The sequence below is a fragment of the Rattus norvegicus genome, chromosome 6 (genome assembly GCF_021556685.1).
Source record: "Rattus norvegicus strain SHRSP/BbbUtx chromosome 6, alternate assembly SHRSP_T2T, whole genome shotgun sequence".
Taxonomy (NCBI): Eukaryota; Metazoa; Chordata; class Mammalia; order Rodentia; family Muridae; genus Rattus; species Rattus norvegicus.
In genome coordinates this window covers 116,100,000-116,113,476 of record NC_141539.1, presented here as the reverse complement: position 1 = coordinate 116,113,476, position 13,477 = coordinate 116,100,000, and the positions used below count along the sequence as shown (strand labels likewise).

At 42.1% G+C, this 13,477-nt stretch overlaps 1 protein-coding gene across 10 annotated transcripts in view; it reads left to right on the top strand.

Annotated features, from left to right (window-relative positions):
* Cep128 (centrosomal protein 128) overlaps nt 1-13,477 on the top strand; it is a 370,684-nt gene that overhangs the window by 284,991 nt on the left and 72,216 nt on the right. For all 10 annotated transcript variants that reach the window (XM_087554312.1, XM_087554311.1, XM_087554310.1 and 7 more), the window contains 1 exon segment: nt 10,574-10,623. In XM_087554312.1, the coding sequence (XP_087410438.1) occupies nt 10,574-10,623 (50 nt within the window).

Here is a 13,477-nt window from a genome sequence, read left to right as displayed (position 1 = left end):
TGAGGGCCTCATTCTCACCAGTCCTACTTGGCTACAGGTGTCTTTGTAAGGCTTTCATTGAGGTACCATAGGGATTGTATGCTGATTACCTGCTCCTCTGGTCATTGGTCATGAATGCCCTTAACTGTGTTCTTAGTAGAATATATCACTTATTACAGCGTCGCTATTGTTCAGGTTTCCTATTATGCTGTACTATATGTCACAAACTTGGTGGATGGATGTGGAGGTCAAAGTTAATATCTACCAAACTCAGGGCTGCATTCCGTCATCTATGGTCATGAGGAGAATCCATTTCCTTGGCTTTCCTTGCTTCTGGAGGTTATGTTCAGGCCTTGGCTCCTGTCTGCCTTCCTGTTTTCAAAGCCAGAATAAACATATAGATGCATGCTCTCTGTGGGTATTCACAAAGGACACACTGCTGGTATTTAACATGGAGGTATACTTTGTAAGAAGCATGCTCTACCACATTCCAGCATTCCTTTTCCAGGGTCTGTTTACAACTAGATCACTAAGTAATAGTAGTGGCAGAAATCTGAGAATTTTCTCCTAAAAGCTCAGTGTGGTTTGGCTCTAGAGTAGACCCATGTTATGTCTCAAACCATGGACAGAAGGCTAAGATATCTATTAGGATATCACAGATGATACTGTCTGCCACCCTCTGGCAGCATCTGTTATAGAAACATTCTGGCTGGCATACTGCACTCCTACCCTACACTCTGCAGCTCAGTCCCTGGCCTGGCTCCCTCCCCCAGCCTCTTGCTCCTGTGTAACCTATCTTGTTCCTGTGTAACCTACCTATTAGCTATTTGGGCTGTGCTGCTCTCCTGCTCGTTGGCCTCGCTCCTAACTCTCCCATCTCTCCTCCACGTTCTTCTCACATGGCCTGGTTCAGTAGGCCAGTGGTGCTCCCTCGGGTCTTCCAGATGCCTCGGCCTATGCGCTCCCTTCTATCTATAATAAACCCTCTTGGAAGCAGTCATGTCTTTTCATTTATTTTTTGCATTCACCCATAACCTAGAAAACACCATGGATCTCCCTAGTAACTGCATCACAAAACAAAAACAATAAAGCAAACAAAAACAAGCAAACATGTTTTGAGGGTTCTATAAATAAGAGATGAGCAAAGAGGTTAAACAGAGGCTGCATAGACTCCAAAATGTATAGCTCCTAGAAGGTAGAGTCAGAGTACTGTCCAGGAAAACCCGCCCTCTAACCCAAGGAATCTCCAACTTCATACTCTGTGAACAGTTGGGAATGGTGCCTCTGTGAATAGGGACCACACTATGCCCTCATTCAGGCAGAAGACAATTAACCTTGAAGTAGGTTTTACAATCAATCACAGAGTTCTCTTTCCCTTTTTGTTAATCAAGGGTCTCTTAAAGCAAAGATGGCCCTTTGAGAAATTTAGGACAGTTATTTTTTTTTTAGTGGACACACCCTTACTTTCTCTTTTTCTCTATAGGAATAACAAAAGCTTTCTTGTTGGGAACATCAAAACTTTCATTCTGTCACTGGGTTTTTCTCAGCCCGAGAGCTAGGAAGAAGCACGGAGGACCTGGCTAAACTCTTGTGCTCTTTTTCTGTATTGTTGAAGTTTTGGGAATGTTTTCCCAGAAATGAATTAACTTTAAATGAAAACATGAGGACCTGTGTTTGTGTGTCATACCACATAGCCAAGACAGACAGTGGCCCATAAAACTATTTATATATTAAAGCATCATGCATTGGCCAGTTCAGCCCTATCTGTAGACTAGTATGTTGTTTCAGTCTCTCCCAGAATACAAGCAGTAGACAAAGGTCTTCAATGTTGCTCTTCTCTTTTTAAACCTGTGTTCTCTGTGCTCAGGTCTGATGAGGAAACTCTGAGCTCTTTGTGGCATGTTCACGGATAACCAGTTGGTGGCAGTAGATATGATAGAGCTTTAATAATGTAGCTTTCTGTCCTATGTGGAGTCTGGACAATGTGATTAGTGGCCTCTTTGTTTTGTTTGCTTAAAATTATAGCTGGAACTTTTTACACATTTTATTGATTTCACCAGGGATACTTAAGGTGAATTTTTAGAAAAGTAACATATCTGATTTTTATTATGTTTTGTATCAGTATTTGTCTCTTGGTCCCTATTGGGGATTCTTACCAAAGTTTGTGGCAGCAAGTCCCTCTAGGTAATTAACAATGTCATGTGGACATGACCAACTCATGTACTTTAAATCATACCTAGATTACTTACAATAGCCAATACAATGTAAATGACATATTAATAGTTGCTATCGTTTTAGAGCACATTGACAAAGTGAGAATACTTTTATAAATGGTCATTGCATACATAAGTCTAAAAGAGTATTTTAAGACTATGGTTGTGTTAATTCATGTATATGGTGCTCAGAGAGTCAATAATATTAATTTATAGCCAAATGTACTTGACTATATTTATCTTATTACCTTGACTAGTATAATGAAATAGGAAAAATATTTGCTGGCCTGTGTGATTTTTGAACTGGAAAATTATTCAGTGATCATTCAAAAAAAATCCCAAACTTTTTTCATTGTTTTGTTTTGTAAGATGCTAATATTCTAACCGTCTGGTTTCTCAACTGTTTGAGCATTTGCTTTCCTTCAGTCACATGTGAGGCAACTGGAGTGGAGAGCAACCCCCGTAGATGCCCAGGAATGGGTGGACTGCTCCCAGATTGTTGAGTGCCAGTGAAGAGTTCTTTCAGTTTGTGGAAGAATTAGACACTGTGCAAGCATGTGTGGCTGAAGAGGGATTGATAGAACATTTCAGTACAAGTCTTGAAGTGGGTAGTGTTCATTGTTTCCTGGAAGCCAAGGTCCACTGTAGAAGTCCTGGGCTCAGTTTGTGGGCACTGTATGTCTTGGAGTTGAGTCCTCATCTGTAAGATGTAAGGTGATTAGTATGTATCAGGGGTTCTTAGTGTCATTTAAAACGTTTAGTCCCACATGACACTATGGAAGTCTGTCTCAAAACAAGAGGAACGCTTGTTTGATAACCCTTATGCCCCTCACCTCAACTTTTCCTAAAGCAGCTTCCTTTCAGCCTTTTAAATTATTTTATTAGCAGTACATACTACATAATGTGTATTTCACTTATAAATAGAATTCTGCTTCTTTAGAGAAAATGAAAATTTGCCCTTGTATTATTTCTGTTCTTTCTACTATCCTTACAGTGTCAATAATTGCATTAGCTTGATAGCCAGGGGAAAAGAAAAAAAAAAAAAAACAGAAAAACATGATCATTTTCTCGTGTATGCAGCTAATGCCTTGATTATCAGGAGCATACCTGTAGCAGGCTAAATCTATCATTTGTGGTCCCTTGTGAGATGCCACGTGCTACTTGGATTTCATTATACCATGAGTACTGTACACAAAGAAAGATACACAGAGTAAATTTTGAATATTGAGCTTTTGAGAATTTATATTTTCCACTGTGCTCAGTAAAGGACAGGACACATAGGAACATGGAGCAGGGCCTCTTCCTGACTGACTGGGTGTAGCAGCTAAAAGCTTCTGCTACCCTGAGTGTTGCCTTAAAAGCTGCTGTATCTCAAGTGCCTTCCTGCCCAGTATCAGCTGCCCAAGTTAGGATGGGAGTGGGATGTTTCATAGTAGATGGTTAAAGAGAGGACAGTTATCTCTACGTTCGACCTTCATTTTCAGGAGTCATGTTCCTAGGTTGGTGTGTTGGTGATGCACTCCTGGATGTGATTTACCTTTTCAGATCAGGTATATTGCCTGCTTTTATGAAGCTAGAAGTGACATCACTAAGTTAAGACAGGGTCAGGTTTCCTTAAATACCAAGGGACTGGTTGCAAAGACTGCAAAGGAAGTGGTGCAAAGCTGTTGTTGTTCTGTGTTACCCTAACTGTGCTTCAGAACCAAACCAGAACCAAACCAGAGGCTTCAGTTCTCATCTATGACTCCCTGCTTCACCCCCCCCCGCCCCCAGGTGAGATTCCTCTTCCCAACACTGCACATCATAATGAGTTAGCGTCAGTTAACGTAAAAACTAGTGCCCGTCTAAGGGAGGTGCTCAGGGTGCTATGCTTCTCATTGAAGTTTTCATTAAGCGAAGCCCACAGAAGCTACTCGGTCACAGCAGCTGTAAGAAAGTCGTGGACTATAAGAAAATGAAGCCGAGCTTGAGGATGCCAGCATCGAGCAAGGGTGCAAAGCAGCCCTCAGGCTCTCATCACAGTCATTTCTTCTGAGCTCTCTAAGAATACATGAGGTCACTCGTTGTGACAAGGGGCCCTAGCCACACCAGTGGGGACAGCATTGTGTTCCTTCACCTCATTGGCAGCTTTACTGTATTCTGCGAGCTGCCTTCTGTTGGCAGTAGGACGTTGCTGCTCAGCCACGGTCAGGAGCTAGGCTTCTCCATCACACGCTCAGCCACGGTCAGGAGCTAGGCTTCTCCATCACACGCTCAGCCACGATCAGGAGCTAGGCTTCTCCATCACACGCTCAGCCACGGTCAGGAGCTAGGCTTCTCCATCACACGCTCAGCCACGATCAGGAGCTAGGCTTCTCCAACACAGGCTCATAGTCCCACTCTTCATTCCCAACAAAGGTTTCTGCCATGGGGGGCGAGGGTTAAGCTAAATTCCAAGGTTAGAGCGGCAGTTCTTAGAAAAATGGGGAAGTTCAGACTTTGATTTCAGAAGATTCCTGAAGCAAGTAGGAGTGCAAATGTGTACACTTTAAACAGTAAGTGACACAAGAGTATAATTATGTACTGCATGGCGCAAGTGAGTGCACATTGTGCTGGTAGATTATAAGTTAGGAGAACAAGGCTGTAGATGTGCCTTTAACACTACCTAGGTTAGTGCTGGTTCCATGTATTTATTGTGAGCACAAACAACAAAATTACTGATCTTGGCAAGGGGTACTGGTCACAATCAGTGGGGACAGTATTGTGTTCCTTCACCTCTTTGGCAGTCTATACCTTGTTGCTAAGCAACCTGAAATGCCAATGAAAACTCTTTTCCAAAATACACCCAGAAACAGCACCATGTTGCTTTATCATTGTTGATTCACTTGATCATGGGAGGCTTTGGCAGGAGAGTTTTGCTTCCCAACCATGACCACTAACTAGGCTTTAGCAAAACTGGTTCACAATCCAGCTCTCAAGTTCTGAGTTGGAGTGGCACTGAGATTAGCTGAGCCATTTGTGTGCTCTTGTCTGGACCTGAGCCTGGGTCATCTGTACCAACCTACCTCCAGATCAGCTGGCCAGCTCTGCTTCTGGACATTTACTGGCTGCCTACTGGAGCAGCCTTCAGAGTGGCAATAGGAAGTGTCCTGGGCCATGTGCCTCTTATCATTCACAGGTCATCTTGGGCTTGTCTATGTGGTAAGGCAACTTCCATGCAAAGCAGACATGTGTGAAAGCCAGTGAGAGGTTCTTATGTGGAATCAGGTCATAGCACGAGCCTGCATGCAGGAAAAGGTCCCAGAGCAGCCGAGTAAAGTGGAAGGAAGCAAGAGAGCCGAGGACACCCGCCAGTCTAATACATCCAAGTTTGTTTCTATACCTTGTTGCTAAGAAACCCGAAATGCCACTGATTGATTCTCATGATTAGGGGAGGCTTTTGGAGACAAAGTCAGTTCTTTTAAAGAAGCCTGAACAGAAACTGCCTGTGAGTCCCGCAGCACAGCACACTGCATCTTATGGGAATCAGCTTTTACCTCTGTAGCCCTCTTAGTGCACAGTCTCAAAGGGCCATTACCACCCATTATCACCTCCAGTGATGCCTCCTACAGTTTCAGAGCAACACCTGCGCAGCATGACACACACGTGCTACTTTGTCCCTTTTATGTTGCTTCCTCCTGCTGGTCTCTAGCTTAGCACTTGCTAAAATGTTTGTGTCTGCCTGGGTGATGTGTGTGTTGGATCTCTTCCAGTTAGGCTTTGCTTTTATGTAGCACCAGCTCTTGGTAAGGTAAACCAGTTGCACTATAGTGCCAGTATTCGAACATGCACGGCTAAATGTGCTTCATCCATTTAGCACGGCTAAATGAACATCACATCCATGTTCTGACTTAGCCCAGCCCTCTTTAGGCTTGTGAAATGTAACAAGATTGTAGCACAGTGGTCTAGCTGGAGGCAGAGAGCTCTGCTAGCCAAATATATTTTCCTTTATAGCAAGTGCATAAATTCAGGCACTGAGGAACTGTGGCTGTATGCATGCAAGAGGATGCATCTCTCTTCAGTTGATTATTGATTATTTTCCCTTCTAGCCATTCATTTCTCTGAGACCTTGCCAAGCTATTGGTCAGATATACCTGTAATACACCCCACTCTCTCAGTATAAAATGATAAATAATAAAAATGTGACTTTACAGTTGATGTGGTATTCTGCTTCCATTAATAACACTCATCACTGCACGGTGTTTGAGTTTGGTTCCAAATATTGACTTTGGGGGTGGGACTTGGCTTGAGAGCTCATCTGAAGAGAAAATGGGTTGTTCTTACGTTTTGCTATAAGGAGTTTGTGGTACATGGTGGTTATATAGTCATTGAATCAAATGTTTTAGATGTTGGTTATATAGTCATCGAATAAAATGCTTCAGATATGTTTATGCCCTTTTGGATCCTTTTTTCTTTCCTGGTTTTCCCTCTGCAAACCCCCATCCTACCCCCTACTCCCTGCTTCTATGAGGGTGCTCTCCCAGCTGCCCACCCACCCACCCACTCCCACTTCACCACCCTGGCATTCCTCTACACTGGAGCATCAAGCCTTCACAAGACCAAGAGCCTCGCCTCCCATTGATGTCAGATAAGGCCATCCTCTGCTACATGTGCAGCTGGAGCCATGGGTCCCTCCATGTGTACTCTTTGGTTGGTGATTTAGTCCCTGAGAGCTCTGAGGGTCCTGTTGGTTGTTGTTCTTCCTGTGGGGTTGCAAACCCTTTTAGCTCCTTCAGTCTTTTCCCAAACTCCTCCATTGGGGTCCCTGTGCTCAGTCCAATGGTTGACTGTGAGCATCCACATCTGTATTGGTCAGGCCCTGGCAGAGCCTCTCAGGAGACAGCTATATCAGACTCCTGTCAGCAAGCACTTCTTGGCATCTGCAATAGTGTCTGGGCTTGGTGTCTGAATATGAGAAGGATCCCCAGGTGGAGCAGTCTCTGGATGCTCTTTCCTTCAGTCCCTGCTCCACATTTTGTCCCTGTATTTCCTTTAGACAGGAACAATTCTGGTTTAAAAATTTGGAGATGGGTGGATGGCCCCATCCGCCAACCTGAGGCCTTGCCTAACCTCTGGATATAGTCTCTTTCTACATGTTCTCCCTCCCTTTTGTTGAGCATTTCAGCTAACCTCATTTCCATTGGATTCTGGGAACCTCTTCCTTTTCTGATGTCTGGGACTTTCTGGTGGCTACCCCCAGTTCCCCATCTCCCATTGCTACATACCTTTGTGCAATTTTCTGACCCTCTGTGTATCATCCCCATCTCATCCCATACCTAATCCTGCCCCTGTTTCCTCTCCCTCTGTGTTCTTCTTCCCAAGTCTCTCCTACCCTCTACTTCCTGTGAGTATTTTGCTTCCCCTTCTAAGAAGGGCTGAAGCATCTACACTTGTTTTCCTTCTTCTTGAGCTTCATATAGTCTGTGAGCTGTATTATGGGTATTCCAAGCTTTTTGCCTAATATCCACATTTCAGTGAGTACATATCATGTATGTTCTGTAACTGAGTTACCTCACTCAGGATGATTTTTTTTCTAGTTCCATCCATTTGCTTAAGAATTTCACGAAGTCGTTTTTAATAGCTGAGCCGTACTTCACTGGGTAAATGTACCACATTTTCTGTATCCATTCCTCTGTTGAGGGACATCTGGGTTCCAAGTAGGCTTCATCCCAGGGATGCAGGGATATATAAGGAAATACACAAAGTAATCTACTATCTAAACAAACCTAAAGAAAAAAAACCCACAGTATCATCTCATTAAAGGCTGATAAAGCATTTGACAAAATTCAACACCCCTTCATGTTAAAAGTCTTGGAAAGATCAGGAATTCAAGGCCCATACCTAAGCATAGTAAAATCAATATACAGCAAACCAGTAGCCAACATCAAACTAAATGGGGAAAAACTTGACACAATCCCACTAAAATCAGGGACTAGACAGAACATCCCACTCTCTCCCTACTTATTCAATATAGTATTCCAAGTCCTAGCCAGAGCAATCAGACAACAAAAGGGGGTCAAAGAGATACAAATAGGAAAGGAAGAAGTCATAATATCACTATTTGCAGATCCCAAAAGTTCCACCAGAAAACTACTAAGCCTGATAAACAATTTCAGCAAAGTGACTGGATATAAAATTAAATCAATAGCCTTCCTCTACTCAAAGGCTATAACTTGAAAAAGAAATTAGAGAAAAGACTCTGTCTTAGTTAGGGTTTCTTTTTTTTTTTTTTTTTTTTGGTTCTTTTTTTCGGAGCTGGGGACCGAACCCAGGGCCTTGCGCTTCCTAGGTAAGCTTAGTTAGGGTTTCTATTTCTGCACAAACATCATGACCAAGAAGCAAGTTGGAGAGAAAAGGGTTTATTCAACTTACACTTCCACATTGCTGTCCATCACCAAAGGAAGTCAGGACTGGAACTCAAGCAGGTCAGGAAGCAGGAGCTGATGCAGAGGCCATGGAGGGATGTTCCTTACTGGCTTGCTTCCTCTGGCTTGCTTAGCTTGCTCTCTTATAGAACCCAAGACTACCAGCCCAGAGATGGCACCACCCACAATTGGCTGTGTGCTCCCGCCTTGATCACTAGTTGAGAAAATGCCTTACAGCTGGGTTTCAAGCATTTCTTCAATTGAGGTCACTTCAGTTTGTGTCAAGTTGACAACATAAAACCAGCAAATTCAGGCTCCTTTCACAATCGTCACAAATTAAATAATTAAATACACACACACACACACATACACACACACATACACACACACACTCACACACACTCACACACACACATACTCACACACACACACACACACACTCACACACACTCACACACACACACACATATATCTTGGGGTGACTCTAACCAAGCAAGGGAAAGATCTGTATGACAAGAACTTCAAGTCTCTGAAGAAAGAAATCGAAGATCTCAGACGATGGAAAGATCTCTCATGCTCATAGATTAGCAGGATTAATATAGTAAAACTGGCCATCTTGCCAAAAGCAATCTACAAGTTCAATGCAATCCCCGTCAAAATTCCAACTCAATTCTTCATAGAGTTAGAAAGAGTAATTTGCAAATTCATTTGAAATAACAAAAAAACCCAGGATAGTGCAAGCTTTTCTCAACAATAAAACCACTTCTGGGGGAATCACCATCCCTGACCTCAAGCTGTATTACAGAGAAATCGTGATAAAAGCTGTATCGTATTGGTACAGATAGACAGGTAGATCAATGGAATAGAATTGAAGACCCAGAAACGAACCCACACACCTTTGATCACTTGATCTTTGACAAAGGAGCTAAAACCATCCAATGGAAGAAAGATAGCATTTTCAACAAATGGTGCTGGTTCAGCTGGAGGTCAGCATGTAGAAGAATGCAAATTGATTCATTCTTATCACCATGTACAAAGATCAAGTCCAAGTGGATCAAGAGCATCCAGATAAAATCAGACACACTGAATCTAATAGAAGAGAAAGTGGGGAAGAGCCTCAAACACATGGGCACAGGGGAAAATTCCCTGAACAGAACACCAATAGCTTATGCTCTAAGATCAACAATAGACAAATGGGACTTCATAAAATTGCAAAGCTTCTGTAAGGCAAAGGACACTGTCAACAGGACAAACAGCAACCAACAGATTGGGAAAAGGTCTTTACCAATCATACAACAGATAGAGGGCTAATATCCAATATATACAAAGAACTCGAGAAGTTAGACTCCACAGAACCAAATAATCCCATTCAAAAATGGTGTACAGAGCTTACCAGAATTCTCTACTGCAGAATATTGAATGTCCGACAAGCACCTACAGAAATGTTCAACATCCTTAGTCATCAGGGAAATGCAAATCAAAATGACCCCGAGATTCTACCTCACACCAGTGAGAATGGCTAAGATCAAAAACTCAGGTGACAGCAGATGCTGGCGAGGATGCGGAGAAAGAGGAACACTCCTCCATTGTTGGTGGGATTGCAGACTGATACAACCATTCTGGAAATCAGTCTGGAGGGTCCCTGGAATACTGGAAATAGTTCTACCTAAGGGCTCAGCTATACCTCTCCTGGGCACATACCCAAATGATTCTCTAACATACAACAAAGATACATGCTCTACTTACTATGTTCATAGCAGCCTGATTTATAATTCTAACTGAGTTCCTATGATTCTTTCATGTCATATAAAGCTGAGAATTTCTGGGGCTTTGCATCTGGCTTGAGGTTGACAGGATCAAGAGTACTCACAAAGCTCCATTGCTAGGGGCACTGGGTTCTGTTTCCACACTCCTTTTCATACTTTAATAAGCACTTGATTTAAGAAGAAAGCAATTTTTTACATTGTCTTTTCATGGATATTTATTTTCTCATTATAGGTCTGCTAGAAGAGACTCAAAGGAAAGATGAAGAAGTGGAAACTCTCCAGGTAAAGTCAGTTTTCAGATAGGACAAGTATCATTGTGATCAAAATATTTGCTTTTCTGATCTGTAATCTGTTCTTATTACCATATCCCAACTACTCCAGCACAGGAGGTGACAACAACATGGGAACTTCAAAGTTGAAGTCTGAGTTTGCTTCCCATAGCCATCTTTTAGAGTAGAACCCTTGCCATTCAGATGCAGACATCATGTGGGATCCTAAGCACTGTAAATACTTTGACCATTTGTAGATCTTTTTGGGCCTTGTGCAGTAAAGACAGACTGGAGGATAAAATAATGAGCTGCCATGCGTGTTTTAGGGGTGACTCTGTTTGCTTCTGGTAAATGAAGAATGGGTTAGGTTGACTACAGCAAACAAGATCTATTGTTTTGATTTGGGTGTTCTTCATTTGATGGCGTATCCATTAAGATAAAATTGTATAATTGAACTGAAAATGCTTGGTTAGCATAGCATAGCGTAGCATAGCATAGCATAGCATAGCATAGCATAGCATAGCATAGCATAGCATAGCATAGCGTCGTATAGCATAGCATTGTGTTAGAACAGTGTAAGCTACTCCACATGTAGTAAGGGTGATATATGTTAGCTATAGTTTTGTAGTGATCATTTTTTTCACATGTCCCCCACTGTATTAGAATATAGAACGTGAACAAGAGTGAGGCCAGGAAGAATATCAAGTGTAACCCATACCACTCACCTCTGAAATTAATATCAGTGGTGTTTATTGTAGAAAGCACTGTCTTACAATTACCACTGGTCCCAGAATAACATGTGTTAAGCATATCTACTGATATATGTAGCCTTTTAAAATAGTAGCACATAATACCAATCTTTGAATCAGTTACCTCATTAGATGTAGTGCTTGTGTTGCTTCTCAGATATTTATTGTTAGTACCACTTCTATCAAAATGTTCACCAGCAAAAAAAAAAAGGACCAGCCAGCTCACCATGGGCCTTTACAGATACATGTTGCACAACATGATGTCCTAGCACAGTAGAGTAGAGCATTCCCTTCACATTTTATGGTATTTGGTATCTGGTTCTATCCACTCAAAGAGGGAGAGCTAATACCTCAGAATAACAGGAGTTCAGGGTGCGTCATAGAAAAGTCTTGAAACCCATGGAAGATGGTTCTATATCTTCGAGTTTCTATCCTCCAGTATGAATACCATAGGCAAGAATTCAGAGAGGGCCACTGAACCAAGTTGAGTTCTTTGCTTTCCAAAAACTGTTGGCTGTAAAGAATGGAAGTCAAGAGCTTGTGCTCTGCCTCCAACTCATTGGCTAACCTCAGGGAACTCAATTAACTTGGCTATGCCCATCTTCTTATCTGTGATACCAAGTAATAGAACTATCTCCCTAAAGTGTTTACTTAGTGTAGACTAGCCCAGAAGAGAGAATTACTTAATAGCAACTTAGTATCATCTTCTACGTACGTATCCCAGCCGGTCTACACTTAACATTATCTTCCTAAGGGCTGCTGGCTTTCTATGTTCTTAAATCTAATAGGTATCTATAAGGCTCAAACAAATATTGAATAAATGATAACATATCAGTATATAACACTTCTGGGTGCTAGGTAGTTAGATAAACTGTATTATGTATTATGGGGGAGGGGCATAGCTTGAAGGAGGCAGGTTGAGCCAGCAGAGATGATGTCCTGAGTAGCTTACTAAAGCCAGTGTTTTCCTGATCATTAAGACTTATCCAGGGGAGTTTAGGGGAAAGTTTAGGTGCTAAGAAGGCTGTGGTAGAAGGGCACACTCCCAGGTTTGGGGGGCTGCACATAGTCTATTACGGTGGAATTTGTATTTTGACTGTATCTGACTTTAAAGTTGAAAATAACTAGAGCCAGGTTAAGATTGAAGGCAAGAAGGCCACTCCACTTAGGATTTGTGAGACTCTTCCAGAAGGATGGTGGTATCTTGTTTTAGGTGAAGGTAGCCTGCCTGAGGAAGGGCAGAGGCATGCTACTATATGTTAGGATTGTACAGAAGGAAGTGAAGAAGGAAAAGGAAAGAAGAAAGGAAGGAAAGAAGAAGAACAGAGATAGTAGAAGTTAAGAAAAAAGAAAAGAAAAAGAAAACATTGGGTCAGTATTTAGGAAGTAAAAATGTACTGAGAAGCCCATGGCTTCCATAAAGAGGCCCTTTTGTGTATGATCATTTTCCCTAGTGATTGTCAGAAACTTGCTAATTATTTTATTTATCCATGTGTTGAAGTGCCCAGGGCAGAGTGTGTTCTTGTGGTGATCCTGAGTTTACAACTCAGAAGGGCAAAGTAAGCATGCAGAATTGGATGTCACTGACCCTGTGGTCAACAGTGTTTGAGTGACCTAACAGTCACAGGAATGTAAACAATGAGAAAAATATAAGCCTTGGCTGGATCACATGGAATACTAATATTGACGTTATGGATAAAGACCTAAACCTGTTAAGTTGCCTAAGACCTAAAATGAGAAACTTCACAAGAACAAAGTATCATGAAGTTCACTGTGTTCTCATATCAAGGGAAAGGTAGAGAAGAGAACAGAATAAATATTTCTTATATCTATAGATCTTTTCAGTTCTCTGGCCTCAGAACTAAAATTTTCTGTCCTCTTAGTCCTGTCTTGCTTGTGATGTGACTCTTGTGTCTTTCATTTTCTAAGTATCAGCTACTGAGCACATAACAGGTTCCTGGCAAGTTTCCATACCTTGAACATTACCCGTTCACCTCCTCAAGGCCCACCCACTGAAAAAATTACCAGCACTCTGTCATTTCCATTTTAAAACGTTGACAAGGACACACAGTTTCCTCCCACACCCCTTTTCTCTGTCCCTCTTTCATCCTCTCTTCC